Source organism: Mirounga angustirostris, unplaced genomic scaffold (assembly GCF_029215605.1).
Source record: "Mirounga angustirostris isolate CCGP_5_RB_7025 unplaced genomic scaffold, mMirAng1.0.hap1 SCAF_5, whole genome shotgun sequence".
NCBI classification, from domain to species: Eukaryota; Metazoa; Chordata; class Mammalia; order Carnivora; family Phocidae; genus Mirounga; species Mirounga angustirostris.
In genome coordinates, this window is record NW_026991713.1 from 59,540,240 (window position 1) to 59,555,343 (window position 15,104).

Sequence of the window (15,104 nt, forward strand, 5' to 3'; positions counted from 1 at the left end):
TGAGACACCAGTGCCTCTGTCAGCTTCCTCTTGCCTGTCTGCCTGTCCCTGGTTGATGGTCCCTTTGTCTGTCTAGCTCTTTGTTTGTTTGTCTCTTTGTTTGCCTGTCTCTCTCCTGGTTTCTCCTTCCCACCCCCCTCTGTTGTCTGTGTTGGTCCAGACCTCTCTGTCTGTCATTGCCTTCTGCCTTGTCCATCTCTCCAGGGAGAGAAAACTGCTCACTGGGATCATGGGACCCCTGGGTCCTGGCCTCCTGGTTCTTACTTTTCCTCCTGCAGAATTTGGGTCTCAATTCCCTCCTTTCTGGGATGGCCCCATCTTCTGCCTCCTATCATATATATAGGAATCAGGAGTGTGGGTGTGTGGCCATATTTATGATTGCTCAGGCATTGGAACAAAGGGTTTCATTCATTTGAGAGGCAATACTGCTTTTCAACCTTCTAAGGACAAAGCAAGAAGAAAATGATTTCTGCAGCATGAGGCACAGTGGTTAGATATTCAGAGGGACTTCCCAAAAGGGAGGTGTGGGAAACATTAGAACAGGTCGGCTAAAAGATTTAGCAATCACCTTCATAATCTCCTAGGGAAGAGCCCCATGGAAGGGGGAGAGATGGGCAACATGACCTTCCTGGTCCCGTCCGTGTGGTCTAAGAAAACGTCTTTTAATGTTGTAAGGTAGGATGGGCTTGCATGAGGAGTCTCCTACCAATCTCTGCCACCACCTACCCACCACCTACCGGAGGTTCCCACCTGCATCACCTCCCAGGTGGCTGGGGAGAGGGCCCCAAGGGAAAGGGGTGTGGAGGAAAGTACTACCTATTTCCCCGCCTCCACCCTATTTCCCACCATCTTCCCAAGCTCAGGACCACCGCCCTCCCCAATCCATGAGAGATGGCTGCTGGGGACGGAGTGATGTATGTAATGCAGATAAAATGTCAGCAATTCTAAATGGGTCCGGAGATGCAGCTGTGGGGGGGTGGGGAGGGAGAGAGGGCGGAGCAGGGGGGAGAGAGGAAGGGAAAATGAGATGTGGGTCCTCACCAGGGATGGCAGCAGGGGCAGACACCCCCTCCCCCCAGCAAAGGCCAGCAGAGGGGTGGGCCTGGGCGGCAGGAGCCCAAATGAGATTTTGAAGAGGGAGCTGGAGGGTGGGGGGTGGAGGCGAGGAGGAGGCGGGTGGGGGCAGCCGGGCCGGAGCTGCTGATGTATAGCGGTTTCATAACTTCCTCAGTATTAAAGGCAGGTTCATGGGGAGGGCAGCGCCATTAATCACCAGGCTGAATGGGGCTGGGATTTGCTGAGAGACGCGCTTGCTGTCTGCTGCGCCCGCCCGGCTCAGGGCAGGAGGGGGCAGGCAGGGATGCCCCTCCTGAACTAAGGGGTAAGACCCCAGGAATCTGTTCTGGGTATGGGGCAAGCGGGTCCTTGCTGGTCGGGAGGGACCTGGGAGGGGGCACTGGGGACCTTGGCAGGAAGGAGGAAAGGGACAAGGAGGGTTGTGGCAGGCGCTAGGGGAGGTGGAGTAGGGGCTGGGGGGAATGATGGGGGTCAGAGGCTGAGGGGTACCCTGGGGGAGAAAAACTGGGGAGGGAGGATTGTGCGTTTGAACACGAAATTGATCACATGTAAATATAATGCAAATAGCATGCAAATGAGCACAGGATTTCTCTGGGTCCACAGCTCAGGCATTCTACTTCTTGGACTGAGAATTGGGTCCAATTTGCATCCAGTTGCATGCCCAGTGCCTTGTTTCTTTATTATTAATATTTTCAGAGGGAGAACTCAAGGTCTCACTTGTTAAGGGGGGGTGAGGAAGCCAAGGTGAGGCTGGTCCTCTGGGCTCTTGGCGGAAGGGGGGGCCACCCCCACCCCCAGGAAAGGTAACATCAGGAAAAATGAAAGGCCTAGTGACTGTGAGGGAGCTGAGTGGTTAGACTCCTGGGCTGTGCCTGAATTGGTGGGGGTCAGAGAGGCAGAGGCTCAGTCATGATGCAGAAAGATGGAGAGAGACAGATCTCCATAGCTTTGGAGACAGGCTCGGAGCAGATAAGAGGAGGATGCGTCGCATGTCCTTCGAGGTAGGCTTTGTCATTGTCTCTTCCAGGTGAGGAATGAAATGATCAGCCCGAGGTTCGGAGGGGTTAATGGTCTTCCTAAGGTCGGGCCACTGGTAACTGCCAAACCCCCAACTCCAAATTACCTCGAGAGTTGAGTGCTCCTTTCAACCCACGGTAGGAACATCTCTGAATGAGATAAAAAAAGAGCAGATATTAATATTTTCAGCAGATATTAATTGAGCCCAGGAGAGAGGAGACTGAATGCTTACCTCTCAAAACAATCTAGCAGGGGCCGTAAGGCATTTTAGCAATAGGTGAACCACTTACCAGTTGGTGACAACGGTCCTCAGGGAGGTGCAAACAATGGGAGGATCAGAGAATGCTTCCAAGGGGATATGACATTCGACTTGGGCCTCGGGGAGTGAGGAGAGTGTATTCAGTGGCAGCATGTTCCGGCCAAAGGGGACAAGATGGGCCACCGAGCAAAGGCAGGAGAGGATGAGTCAGTGGAGCTTTCCAGTGCGTCGTAGGATGGAGTGTGTGGAGAGGGGACACTCCTCAGGCTGAGGTGACAATGGGGGATCAGGGTAGGAGAGGGCGGGGAGGCCAGACCAGGCATGTAGATATCACCTGGAGGCCAGCCAGGAGTAGTGAGTAGGGTAAATCACTCATTCCATCATTGATTCAGTCAACAGACATTCCTCGTACACCAGACACGGGGCAGGGCTGCCCTGGTAGCTCAGGAGGCAATGCCCAGATGTGCTACCTCCTTCAGGAAGTTCTGTCAGCGGCTGTGTCCCCATAGGTACATGGGGACATGGAGTCTGGCCCTCACAGTGCTACTCTGAGGAGCAGATGGGAGAGCCCACAGAAAGTACTTCGGGTGGTGTCTGGTGGAGGAGGAGAACTCAGTCAAGGTTCATTGTTGTCATCATCCTTATCACTACTCTGAAAGGTGTGAAATGGAAGACAGAGGCAGAGAGAGGGGTCAGCCGTCCAGTGCAAACTTGGGGAGAGAGGGAGCTGGGCAGCATGGGTGGAAGGAGGGGACAGGCTCAAAAGGGCTGTGGGGACAAGAGAAGGCAAGTGACAGAGCCAGAGACAAGGGCAGGGAAAGCGTGGTCTGGGAGCACTGCAGCGGGAGAAGCGAGGATGGAAGACTCATCCTTGGTCAGGTCCCTGCTCTGTTGTTGGTGCGCTGGGGGTGCAGGGCAGGGCAGGGCCTGGACGGTGGGTAGACTGGAAGCTGGTATCTAGGGTCCCCTTCCCACTGGGTTATGTGGCCCTTCTCCCAGATTCCTCTTGACTCCTCTTCTCAGTTGTTTAATTTGGCTCCACATGTGGGAGAGGCTCCTCCCACTCGGCCACAAGTCCTGCTGCAGGACTTGGGGATCAGTCGAGTCCCCTTGGCTGGCTGTCCGCCTGATGTCTGTGTGGTCTCCTCAGGATAATTGCTCTGGACAACTCGAACACCACTCAGACGGATTGTCCGGCCTCCTGGCCCCGACATCTCCCACCACTGCATCAAGCCAAATTACTCAGCACCCCCCAGCCCGGGGCTCTGGTGAAATCCGATTAGTGAAGAGAGAGCCGCGCTGCGCTGACAGCTCCTCCGATAATTGCTTCCCAAGTAAGCGATGCAAATCCGCCCATCCAGCCTGTCCTGCCCCTCTCCTGGGGACCCAGGCGTCCAGGCCCCAGGACAGGGAGAACACCTGAGTTGGAGAGACGTGGAAGCGGTCACCCGCCTTCAGTTAAGTGGCCATCAATCCATAAAGCTGGTCTGTGCTGCCTTGGGGCTGAGATGGGGGGGTGGGAGGTGGTGAGACTGACCAGAGACCCCACTGGCTCTGCCTTTCTGTCTTATCTGAGAGGCTGTCACGCTGCCCCTCAGCTCGCCCCTTGGAGAAGTAGCCTCTGTACCTATTTGCCAGTGAGGTAGAGGAAGGCAGAGATACAGAAGACACAGGGACAGGGACATGGCTGAACCTGTTAAGACACCGATGGATGCACCCACAGCTTCCTTGGTTCTCCAGTTCTGGGAGGGAGGTGGGAGCCGGACGTGTGGGACCTGCAGATAGCTTTCTCCCTCTGTGAGTCACCTCCCCACCGGGCTGGGGAAAAACATTGAGGGTTAAGGCCCTCACAGAGCTGGGATTGGGCTTCAATTCTTTGGAGGACTGGGAAGCCTGATCAAACCTTGAGACTTTTGTGCCTGTACCAAGAAAGACATGTTATGGGATGCGGTGGCCCTTGCTCGCCCCACACATCAGGGACCTCTCTCCACTTCCCTAAATCAGGGTCCTTTTAAGAGCCTGTTAATACCTCTTGTGCTTTTCCATCCTACATCTTTACCTCAAGTTCTTCCTTTCTCTGACCCTCTCATCCAATTTCCTGCTGATCTTGGAGACCTGAAACTTCCCTTGCAATCCTAAACTTCTGGCCCCTAGACCTGCACATAAGGGTCACTATCTTTGTGGAAATCTCCAGGGATGTGTTGCCCAGTCTTGTCCTCTGTGTTTGTGTGTCTGATATGGCTCTGTGGTCTGGATCTTGGGTTCTCAGACTAACGTCTGCCTGAGACCCTGACTCATGCTCATAATAACAATAACTAACCTTTATGGAGCACTATTCTGTGCTAGGCACTGTACTGAGCACCTGTGTAACTAAGTCATTTAATTATCACAAAAGAAGAGATGGTTTACAGTGATTATCCCATTTTACAATTGAGCTAACTGAGGCACAGAGAAGTTAAGTAACGTGCCCAAGGTCGCTGCTAGTAAGTGGCAAAGCTGGGATTCAAATCCAGGCGGTCTGAGTCCCAAGACCACACTCTAAAGGCCTCCGCCACGCCACCTCTCCTCTCCCATGCTCTTTTAATGTTTACTGGGCTGAGAGAGGGAAAGTGCCCAGTGTGGTGGAGCTGGGGGATATGGCTACCCTGAAAGGCAAACACCAGAAGCCCTTTGGGGTTCCCTAGCGCAGAGGTGGCAGGAGCTATCAAGGGTCACGTCTGGTACTTGGGGAGAGGGAAACATGGCCCTCACCTTTTCCAATGCCCAATATCTACTGCAGCTAGACAACTCCCCTCTCTACCCTGGGAGCATGGAGGCAGGGGAAGGGCTAAAAGATCTGCCTGGGAGCCGGTGAGCTGGGAGTCAGAGCTAGGATCACCAGAGGCCGATAGATGGCGCTCGTGGCCCAACACAGCCTCGGCTGCTCGCAGAAACCAAAGGAAAACAAACCCTCAGGTTAACCCCTTCCTGCCTGGGCTCCGGCCCCAGGAGCAGCCCGGTGCGCAGCGGAGGGCCCTGACCTAGGCCTGGAGTGACCCAACTCTCTAGGCTCTGTTCAGGCCACAGGTCTGCTTCTGCTCCTACCCTATAAGTTCTATCCATAAATGACAGTCAGCCGGCCTTTGGAGACTTCCCAGAGGTCCAGGAGGCTGGGACACTGGCAAGACAGGTTGGGAGGGCCCCAGGCTAGGCCAAGTTTCATCTCTCAGGCTCTACCTCTTGAAAATCTATGGGTCTCTGTTTCTAACAACCCCCACTTCAGGATTTCTCACTTCCATCTTCCCTGAGAAGGACCCACCAGGTGGGGAGGAGTAGCATGGCCTAGACAGAGAAGTCTCCCAGACCCCACTGAGGTCAGCTATAGGGACTCACTGTGGGGTTGCCCAAGACTCAGTTTCTCCCTATGTTGGGACCTCCTATCTCTGGGCTCCTGGGACAAATGGGCTTATGGGGACAGAAACAGTTCTTCCTGGAAGTTGGCATTGGGAGTTAGGGTCCTATGGATCTCTGCTTGCCTGCCACTCATTTCACTCATTACTTTCTTACCAGAAGCAGACTTGGAAAGTGGAGGGGCTGCCATGATGATAAACTGGAAGTGGCTGGCAAGCAAGTGGCAGAGGGGTAGGATGGGCAGGAGGGCTGCCCAAGGGATGGTGAGGCTCCTAGAATTTTTAAGTAATAAGATGACAACAGTGTGCCCCCCCCCCCCCCCCCGCCAAATTTTTGTTCGGCAACATACAAATGCATAGATCTATGAAGACAGAGGAGCCTGAGGGGGCAGTCAGTTCTAGAAGCCTGGGATAGTCTTATTTCAGACATTCCAGAGAAAGAAGCAGAGGTATGGGGATAGATATACACAGAGGGAGACAGATACAGAGAAAAAGCTATACAAGAGAATAGGGATGGGGGCATGTGGGTGGCTCAGTCAGTTAAGCCTCAGACTCTTGATCTCAGCTCAGCTCTTGATTTCAGGGTCGTGAGTTCAAGGCCTGTGTTGGGCTCACACTGGGCATGGAGCCTACTTAAAAAACAAAACAAGGGCGCCTGGGTGGCTCAGTTGGTTAAGCGACTGCCTTCGGCTCAGGTCATGGTCCTGGAGTCCCGGGATCGAGTCCCGCATCGGGCTCCCTGCTCGGCGGGGAGTCTGCTTCTCCCTCTGACCCTCCTCCCTCTCATGCTCTCTGTCTCTCATTCTCTCTCTCAAATAAATAAATAAAATCTTTAAAAAACAAAAACAAAAACAAAACAAAACAAAACCAAACCCCCCAAAATAAGAGAGTAAGGATAGAGATACATTTACATAGGCAGGGAGAGGCAAAGACACAAAGAGGGAAAGAATCTGGCACAAACACAAGCTCAGGAAATAACAGACTTTGTGAGGTGGATGATTAACACTGTTTCCAAAGTCTGGCAAGGTGGGGGTGGTTTCTCACCTTTGGTGTCAGAGAGCTGCTGCTCACATTTCCCTAAGGCTCATGCTGCTTTTGTCTGTTGGTAGGAGAGCAGGGGAAGGTTGGGAAGGGGGTAGCATCCTTGTTCTCTCACTTTTTCCTGTTCTAGGGTTTGCTGGTCTCCTTCTTTACCACCTGGAGGGAGACCTTGCTTCTTCCTGATCTCAGGCATGGCTGTGCTGAGGCGTGCAGGAGGTGGGAGGAATCCAGAAGGCAATTAGCCTTATGGAGTTTCCAGTTTATAAATAAATATAAACTAACCTTATAGTGAGGACATAGAAATATACCGAGATGGAGGACAAGAACAAAATGAGGGGGCGCCTGAGTGGCTCAGTTGTTGGGCGTCTGCCTTCGGCTCAGGTCATGATCCCAGGGTCGTGGGATGGAGCCCCACATCCGGCTCCCTGCTCAGCGGGGAGCCTGCTTCTCCCTCTCCCTCTGCTGCTCCCCCTGCTTGTGCTCTCTCTCTGTCAAATAAATAAATAAAATCTTAAAAAAACCCCAAAAAACAAAAATAGGAGTGGGACAGCTCTGGACATTGATTTGGGTTAGGGAGTTGGGAGGGAATGGACTATTAGGTGCAGCCATGGGGTTAGGAATGTTCAGGGAAGTATTTGAGGGGAAGGATTGGGAAGGGTGGGAGATTATAGGGCTGGGTGGACTGCATGGCAGAGGAGGGAGAGAAGTCAAATGTGAAAGCCATGGAGACAAAGGCATGGGCAGTAATGGGAGATGGAAGAGTCTCAAAGCCATTACTAAAGAGTTGTTAGAGGACGCCTGGGTGGCTCAGTTGGTTAAGCAACTGCTTTCGGCTCAGGTCATGATCCTGGAGTCCCGGGATCGAGTCCCACATTCAGCTCTCTGCTCTGCAGGGAGTCTGCTTCTCCCTCTGACCCTCCCCCCCTCATGCTCTCTCTCTCTCAAATAAATAAATAATAAAAAAAAAAGAGTTGTTAGGAGATTCCAGAAGTGCCTCTGTGGATGTTCTAGATATAGTCCTTGGAAGGCTGCAAAGGAGGGATCTCTTATCCTTGGGGCAGCAAGAGGACTAGAAATGGTCTTTTAGCCATTGTTAATACTCTCAGGTGAGTTTCGAGATTGGGGATGGTTGAAGTTCCTTGATTCGCAATCCTGTTTGGAAAAGCCTTGTCGATGAATTTTTGGAAGGGTGTTGCCCTTTAGAGCTAGAAGCCAGGACCTCCGCGGTCCTTACTAAGCCTGGCCTCTTAAAGCTTTCTTGCTTTTTACCCCGATGTAAGGGTTAAACTACAATCCCCAGAGTCACTTAGGGTTAATTTAACACGCCTTCCGGGGATTTGAGTATTTCCGGCGGAAGTTGCCGCGGCAACGCCAATCTCTTTCCCTAAACAAAGTAGACTACGACTCCCACTGTCCTCCGCGCCCGGGGGTGGGGAAGGGAACCGGAAACCGGATGGAGCGCTGAACCAGGTGAGGAAGTAGGAGCCTGGGAACCTGGGGTCTTGAGGGGCAGGGTTGGGGCTCTCAGGGTTGTGGGGCGGCGTGGGGCAGGGAGTAGGAATGTTTATGCTTTGGGGACCTTTGCTCTGTTTGGGGCTTGCGCCGGCAGAGGAACAGTCGAGCCCACGGAATCGGCCCGGGGAGCCTGCGGGGACGTGGTTTTCCCGTTGGGCGGAGCCCGAGGGCGGACACGGAGATTTTCTTACGGACCCTTAGCCGGCGGCCCTCTCAGAACCAGTAGAAGGGATAAATGGTGTTTTTGAGTCCATGTCCTACCACTACTACTGTTAGTCTAAGGATTTGCTGATTGTCCCTGTAGATTCCTGGAGTGCCTCCAAGGGATAGGGGAATGGATAGTGTCTTTGATTCCTTCTTCACTATCAGGATTTAGTGTCAGAACCTAGATGGCCAGACTTATTGCTGGATCACCCTCCGCTTCCTTTGCACTTAGTATGACACTGTAATTTATAATGTATCTACGTTTCTTTCTTTTTTAAAATTTATTTATTTATTTGAGAGAGAGCACAAGCAGGGGAAGGGGCAGAGGGAGAGAGGAGCAGACTCCCCACTGAGCAGGGAGCCCGATGCGGGGCCCGGTCCCAGGACCCCAGGATCATTACCTGAGCCGAAAGCAGACGCTTAACCGACTGAGCCACCCACGCATCCCTGTGTCTGCGTTTCTTAAGTCTTTGGTTCTTGGTGGCTTTAGATAGGACTTTCAAGTTCCTCCTTTGGGTTCTCATAGTGTATTGTTTAGGATGTTAAAGCTCAAACCACAGTGTATTATAGTTGTTTATCTGTCCTCTCTCAGTAGTTTATGAGCAAGGCCTGCATTTTATTCATTTTGGATTTCTTCCTCGTCCAGAGACGACCACAGTGCCTGTCATGGAAGAGACTCATAAGTATTGAAAAAAATAAATGAGTTAACAGTTGATGGTAGGTTGGATGGAATTTGTGGTTTTCATTTCATAGAGAGGAGAGTTAAATGATTTGCTTAAGAGAAACTTGGAGACAAAACCAGGATTAGAAGTGGATTTAGACACCCAGACTGTGTCTCTTGCTATCAGATTAGGTTTGAAACTGGAACGCTGCGAATAAAGCCTTGTCATTCTTTTTTTGTACCCTGCAGCCTTGCTATCTTCAGCACAGGTCTCTAAAGATCAAAGGTAGGCTCAGCCTAAGACTTGAGAGAGATCCCAGAGCTGGAGCAGCCAGTCCACTAACATTGGCACTACATGGGGATGTGCAAAGCAAGGGCCCCGGAGGTAATTTGAGTTCTCCACGGCTCCCTTCTTGGCTTTTGTTTGAGCCCAGTTGGCCCTGGTTAGCCATCTGGACAAAGCAGTAAAAGACTACTGAGATCAGTCTGGAGAAGGGTTTCTTAAGTTTGACCCTGACTTTTTTTCTCTCCCACTTGCCCTAGGCTAGGGTCCGAGAACAGGTTGATGGATCAAGCTGTTCTGTCAACCCTGAGGTCCCATGAAGGAGAAGAACCCTGGTCCCTGCCCCATGGGAGGCCCAGACATGATGGAAACACACCCAGAGGCTGGCAAACCCTCAGAAACAACTGGAGTGCAAAGTGGGCAGCTGAGCCTTGAGTGAACTCCGGCTGTAGAAATGGAGAGGAGTCCATCGGGAAAGACTCCTTGGTAGAAGGTCGTTTTAAAGAGGATTGAGAAAGGTAGGATGGACAGAGTCTAGTGGGTGTTTGTTGACTACCTAATTAAAGCTAGGACCTTAAAGATACAGAGGGAAGTTGAACAGGACCTGGCTTCTGATCTGCTCAAGTCTAGGTAGGGAGGCAAGGTGTGAATTGGGAAAGAAGCCACTAACCATGGTGACATGCAGCGGTTTGAGCCTTCATCAACCATTGGAATCACCTGAGGAATCTTGTTTAAAATACAGATTCCCAGGGGCGCCTGGGTGGCTCAATCGTTAAGCGTCTGCCTTTGGCTCAGGTCATGATCCCAGGGTCCTGGGATCGAGCCCCGCATCGGGCTCCCTGCTCCGTGGGAAGCCTGCTTCTCCCTCTCCCGCTCCCCCTGCTTGTGTTCCTTCTCTCACTGTGTCTCTCTCTGTCAAATAAATAAATAAAATCTTAAAAAAAAAAAAAAAAATACAGATTCCCAGGTCTCACACCAGACCTCCTGCGTTACTGCATGGCTACAGTGTCCTAAGGAGGGCAGGCTTTCCAGTGGGATTGTTGGAGCTGCATCTCGAAGGATGGGTATGGTTTGGGTGTGTGGAGAGGCAGAGGAGTCACAGTCCTGGTTGACTTAAGGAGTGTATTTGGTTGGGTTTGAAGAAATGGCATGTGCAAAGTTTTGGGAGTTGGGGTAGGAAAGGCATTTTTGAAAGAGTGAGTGGAATGGTCAGGCTGGAACACTGGGTTTGCATGGGAATTGTGAGAAGGAAGATTAGAAGGAATAGTCTTTGTAGCTACAGAACTTGCTGGAGTGCTCCCTCTGCCTCCTCCCAGCTTCTTCCCTCTTTCTCTTCTGCTTCTCCACTTCCCCCTTGCCTCCCAACCCCCACTTACATGCAACATCTCATTCCATTCTTTATATTGCTATTATTGAGTGGATAATTATTATTCTAGTATTTGGATGAGAAAACCTGAGGCTCTGGCCATGGTTACATAGCTTGTAAGAGTCTATTCTGAGTCCAGTAATCATCCTGCTGACCACTGAGGATTCTTGAATGTGGGCAAGAAGTTGGGCTGGGCTTGTGGAGGTTGTTGGATTTGCAGGGTGGCTGATTGAACCGTTTCAGGCAAGATGAGTTGGGTGGTTAAGAGCATAGCCTCGAGTCACATAGTTTAGGTTCAAATCCCAGCTTCATTACTTGCTAACTGCGTGACCCTGGGCAAGTTGCTTGATCTTACTAAGCCTCAGTCTTCTCACCTGTAACATGGGAGCAATAACACTCACCTCATGGGGTTGTTATGAGGATCAATGAGGTGTACCCGGCACAGAGCAATTGCTCACCACCTGGAAGCAATTGTAATTAGCCTTGTGTAATTAGTCTCTGGGCTCTGGCTGTGCACCTGCATCTCATTCTTCAGCACATCGGTTTCCAGGACACAGCCCATCCTGGCTGAGCTTGTTTTATTAAGGATGACATTAGAGGTGCTGAAAGTCTGCCACCAGTAAATATATATTGAAAACCTCCCATGTGCTTGGCATGGCCTAGGAACTAGTGACTCAAGGCTTAAGCCTGATGGAAAGGAGGTTTGGAGTGGGAGATGACGGGTTATTCTCACCAGGTGACATAGGAAGAGGAGGGATACTTGAAGTGGGCAGTGAAAGGGCCCTTCACCACCAAGAACTGAGATGAGCTCAGTCAAACCTAGAGGGTAGGCGATGGCTGATGGTCTCTTCTGAGCCCTGGAAGGGCCAGCCATGGCCAGCCTGGATCCCTCTCACTCTACGGCTGAAGACTGATGGGGCCTCTGTCCTTCTCTTTTCCAGGTGGCAGCGACGTGGCTGTGCCCCACGCTTATCCACTGGAGCCCCTCCATGAGCCTGCCAGTGCCCTGATGGAGCCCCAGCCTTGCCCTCCAAGCGTGGCTGAGGGCTTCCTGGAGGAGGAGCTGCGGCTCAATGCTGAACTGAGCCAGCTGCAGTTCTCAGAGCCTGTGGGCATCATCTACAATCCTGTGGAGTATGCGTGGGAGCCGCACCGCAGCTATGTGACCCGCTACTGCCGAGGCCCCAAGGAAGTGCTCTTCCTGGGCATGAACCCCGGGCCCTTTGGCATGGCCCAGACTGGGGTAAAGGGTTTGGCTTCCCCTGGTGGCTGGAGTGGGAGGCTCCAAGGTGGATGTTTGGCTGTGCTGCAGTGGGGGAGGAGCGTGTGCCTGGCTGTGGCCCCGTGTGGGGACGGGCCCCTCATCCCCTCCCAGTACACATGCTGGCTCCTGTGGTCTCAGACACTCTCCTGGCCTCACAGCCCAGAGTTAACCAAGCACATTAATGGTAGTTCCGTTTCCCCTGTGAGCTTGTCCTCTAATTGCCTCTGGAGCCCTTCCTTCCGCCCGCCCCATCCTTACCTTACCTTGCCGGATCTCCTCTTTCCCTAGAGTGTGGTGGGGGTCGGGAGAGGGGCCAGGAATGCCGGCTCCTCAGGGGAGACTGGCTGACGGGTGGGTATGGAAGAGATGCAGGGCTTTCAGCCGTCCTGCTTCTGTGTCTTAGCTGAGGAGAGGCTCAAAACAGAGCTGGCTCTGGGGCCTGCCTGCTTTCCTTTCAGACCTTGGGATGAGTGAATGCCCCTCAGTGGGGGTGCTTGGCAGATGGGGGAGGGGAAGAGGCTTCGGGGCAGGAGGCTCAATCGCTTTTATTGACCCCGACTGGGGGATGAAAGGTGATCAATGATGATCGATGGAAATGACAGCCTGAGGCTCCGGCCTGAGAGGGCACCGAGAGAGCGCTGGTCAGTCCTTTGTGCCTCCTCTAACCCTGGCTGTCTTTCTGTCTCAGACTGTCTGTCTGCCCCCAATACTACCCATCACATCCTGTGGAGAGCCAGATACTCCCATATGCTCTCTCTCTCTGCTTCCAAAGGCAAGTGGGGATAGAAGCAAACAGATTCTTCCGCATTACAGTCCACAGTGAAAAATTGGAGAAAGATGGGCAGGATCAAACCATAGGGCCAGAATCCTCGTCTCAGGCCTTTGGGTGAAGGGGGTGGGGGTAGTGGTGGGGTGTCCAGTATTAGAGGGTGCAGCTGGTGCAGAACCCAGGTGTCAGATCTCCAGACTGAAACCCTCCTGTCTCTCTCCCTCCCGGCAGGTGCCCTTTGGGGAAGTGAGCGTAGTCCGGGACTGGTTGGGCATTGGGGGACCTGTGTTGACCCCACCCCAAGAGCACCCGAAGCGACCAGTGCTGGGACTGGAGTGCCCTCAGTCGGAGGTGAGCGGTGCCCGGTTCTGGGGCTTTTTCCGGAACCTCTGTGGACAGCCCGAGGTCTTCTTCCGTCACTGTTTTGTCCACAATCTGTGTCCTTTGCTCTTCTTGACTCCCAGTGGGCGCAACGTCACTCCCGCCGAGCTACCTGCCAGGCAGCGAGAACAGCTTCTTAGGGCCTGTGACGCGGCCCTCTGCAGGCAGGTGCAGCTGCTGGGGGTGCAGCTGGTGGTGGGAGTGGGGCGCCTGGCGGAGCAGCGGGCGCGGCGGGCTCTGGCAGGCCTGACGCCTGAGGTCCAGGTGGAGGGGCTTTTGCACCCCTCACCTCGGAGCCCACAGGCCAACAGGGGCTGGGAGGCAGCGGCCAAGGAGAGACTGAATGAGCTGGGGCTGCTGCCGCTGCTAACGAAATGAGGGCCCCTGTGGCCCGGCACAGGGCATGTTCAAGGCCCCCAAGTCATCCCGGGGCAAGCAGAGGACTACACGCCCCCTGGCCTGGAGCCACAGGGGCCTTCTGGGCTCCCTGGTTGCCGGGGCCTGCCGTGGCAGGTCTGACACTAGTCCGCTGGCTGCATTCTTCCCCTTCCTTTGAGCACGGCCCCTGCTCCTGTGGTAGCTAAGGCCACAGAGACGGGGCGTCTGCCAACTGCACTACCTCACTGTTGGCGCCAGGGCCTCTGCTCAGCTGAGACGGGCCCGAACTGTGACTTCTGGGGCCGTATTTGCTGTGTTAGAGGAAAGATCCTGCCAGGACCCCCACCCATCCTCCTAGAACAGCTTCCTGCAAGCTGAGCCTTTTCCTCACAGGGACCAGGACAAAGCGAAGGCTGTGGATGTTAAGAGTGAACTTCTTATGGGAGACTGAGGCTGGATCAGAGAAAGAATTCAGTGTGGCAGAGTGCGGAAGACCAGAAGACCTGGCTTTCTTCATCTCGGCTTTGAGGCTTCATGGCTTTGTGAACTTTATGACTTTGGACAGATTTGATGGACCCCTCCAAGCCTCAGGATCCTCATCTGTAAAACGGGGATCCCTACCTCATGGGGTTGGGGTGGGGATTAAGTGAGAGAACACTTGGAAGTGCCTTGCGTCCTGCCTGGCGGGTGCTCCTTATCCTTCTTGCTTTTTTGCCTCTTGGTTGGGGCGTCACTGTACCACACTACAAAAGGAGTGCCCCCACTCCAGGACCTTGCTGGGTGAGGGGCAGATCCTTGCCCTGCCAGAGGTGGACCAGTAACTTTATGAAAAACGCAGCCTGTGATTTTTCAGTCTAAGCATTAAAAACTCCTAAACCGGGGTGTATAGGTGGCTCAGTTGCTTAAGCGCCTGCCTTTGGCACAGGTCATGATCTCTCAGGTTCCCCACTCAGCGGGGAGTCTGCTGCTCCCTCTCCCTTTCCCTCTGCCCCTCCCCCCACTCGTGCCCTCTCTGTCAAATAAATAAATACAATCTTTAAAAGGAAAAAAAAAAAGCTCCTAAACCCTTTTGTGTGGGTCCTTTTTTCCCTCCTGCATGTCAGAGATGGAAGGGGTGGTTTAGATTTTTCCCTTCTCTTACCTCTTCACTGTTGCAAAGGGTTCTTCTGGGTATCCGGGGAGATGATGTAAACAGACCTCTAATTGTCTTACCATAGCTTAAGGGTCTCAGTCAGGGGTTTGTCTGCTGCTCAGGGCCCTGTGGGGAGCCGCTGATGGGTGGATGGGAGCACGCCAGCTCCACCTAACTCATTTCTCGTGTCTGCTGGATGACTGGTTGATGTGCCCCTTTAATAGGGCTGGGAAGGTGAACCAAGTTGGGAGTAGAGTGGGTCTTGAGACCATCTTAATGAGGAACACGTGGTTGGATTCTATCTCCTGGGATACGTCATCTCCATCTTTCAAAATTAAGATTTTTAGTATAGGGGAGACTGGCTCAGA

The 15,104-nt window shown here is 53.0% G+C and overlaps 1 protein-coding gene across 6 annotated transcripts; it reads left to right on the top strand.

The window, feature by feature from the left end:
* Window positions 1-1,373: 1,373 nt before the first annotated feature.
* On the top strand, window positions 1,374-14,425 carry SMUG1 (single-strand-selective monofunctional uracil-DNA glycosylase 1). Of its 6 annotated transcripts, none has more exons than XM_045870560.3 (5): window positions 8,155-8,253; window positions 9,413-9,548; window positions 9,707-9,964; window positions 11,754-12,055; window positions 13,077-14,425. In XM_045870560.3, exons 4-5 carry the CDS (start codon window positions 11,822-11,824, stop codon window positions 13,602-13,604), a joined length of 762 nt encoding a protein of 253 aa, XP_045726516.2. In that variant the 5' UTR covers window positions 8,155-8,253; window positions 9,413-9,548; window positions 9,707-9,964; window positions 11,754-11,821; the 3' UTR covers window positions 13,605-14,425. The 6 variants fall into 6 exon arrangements, with proteins under 6 accessions (XP_064447223.1, XP_064447222.1, XP_045726516.2 ...); XM_045870559.3 differs by lacking the exon at window positions 8,155-8,253 and adding an exon at window positions 8,317-9,219; XM_045870561.3 differs by lacking the exon at window positions 9,413-9,548 and having other exon boundaries at window positions 8,162-8,253.
* The last annotated feature ends 679 nt before the right edge of the window (window positions 14,426-15,104 follow it).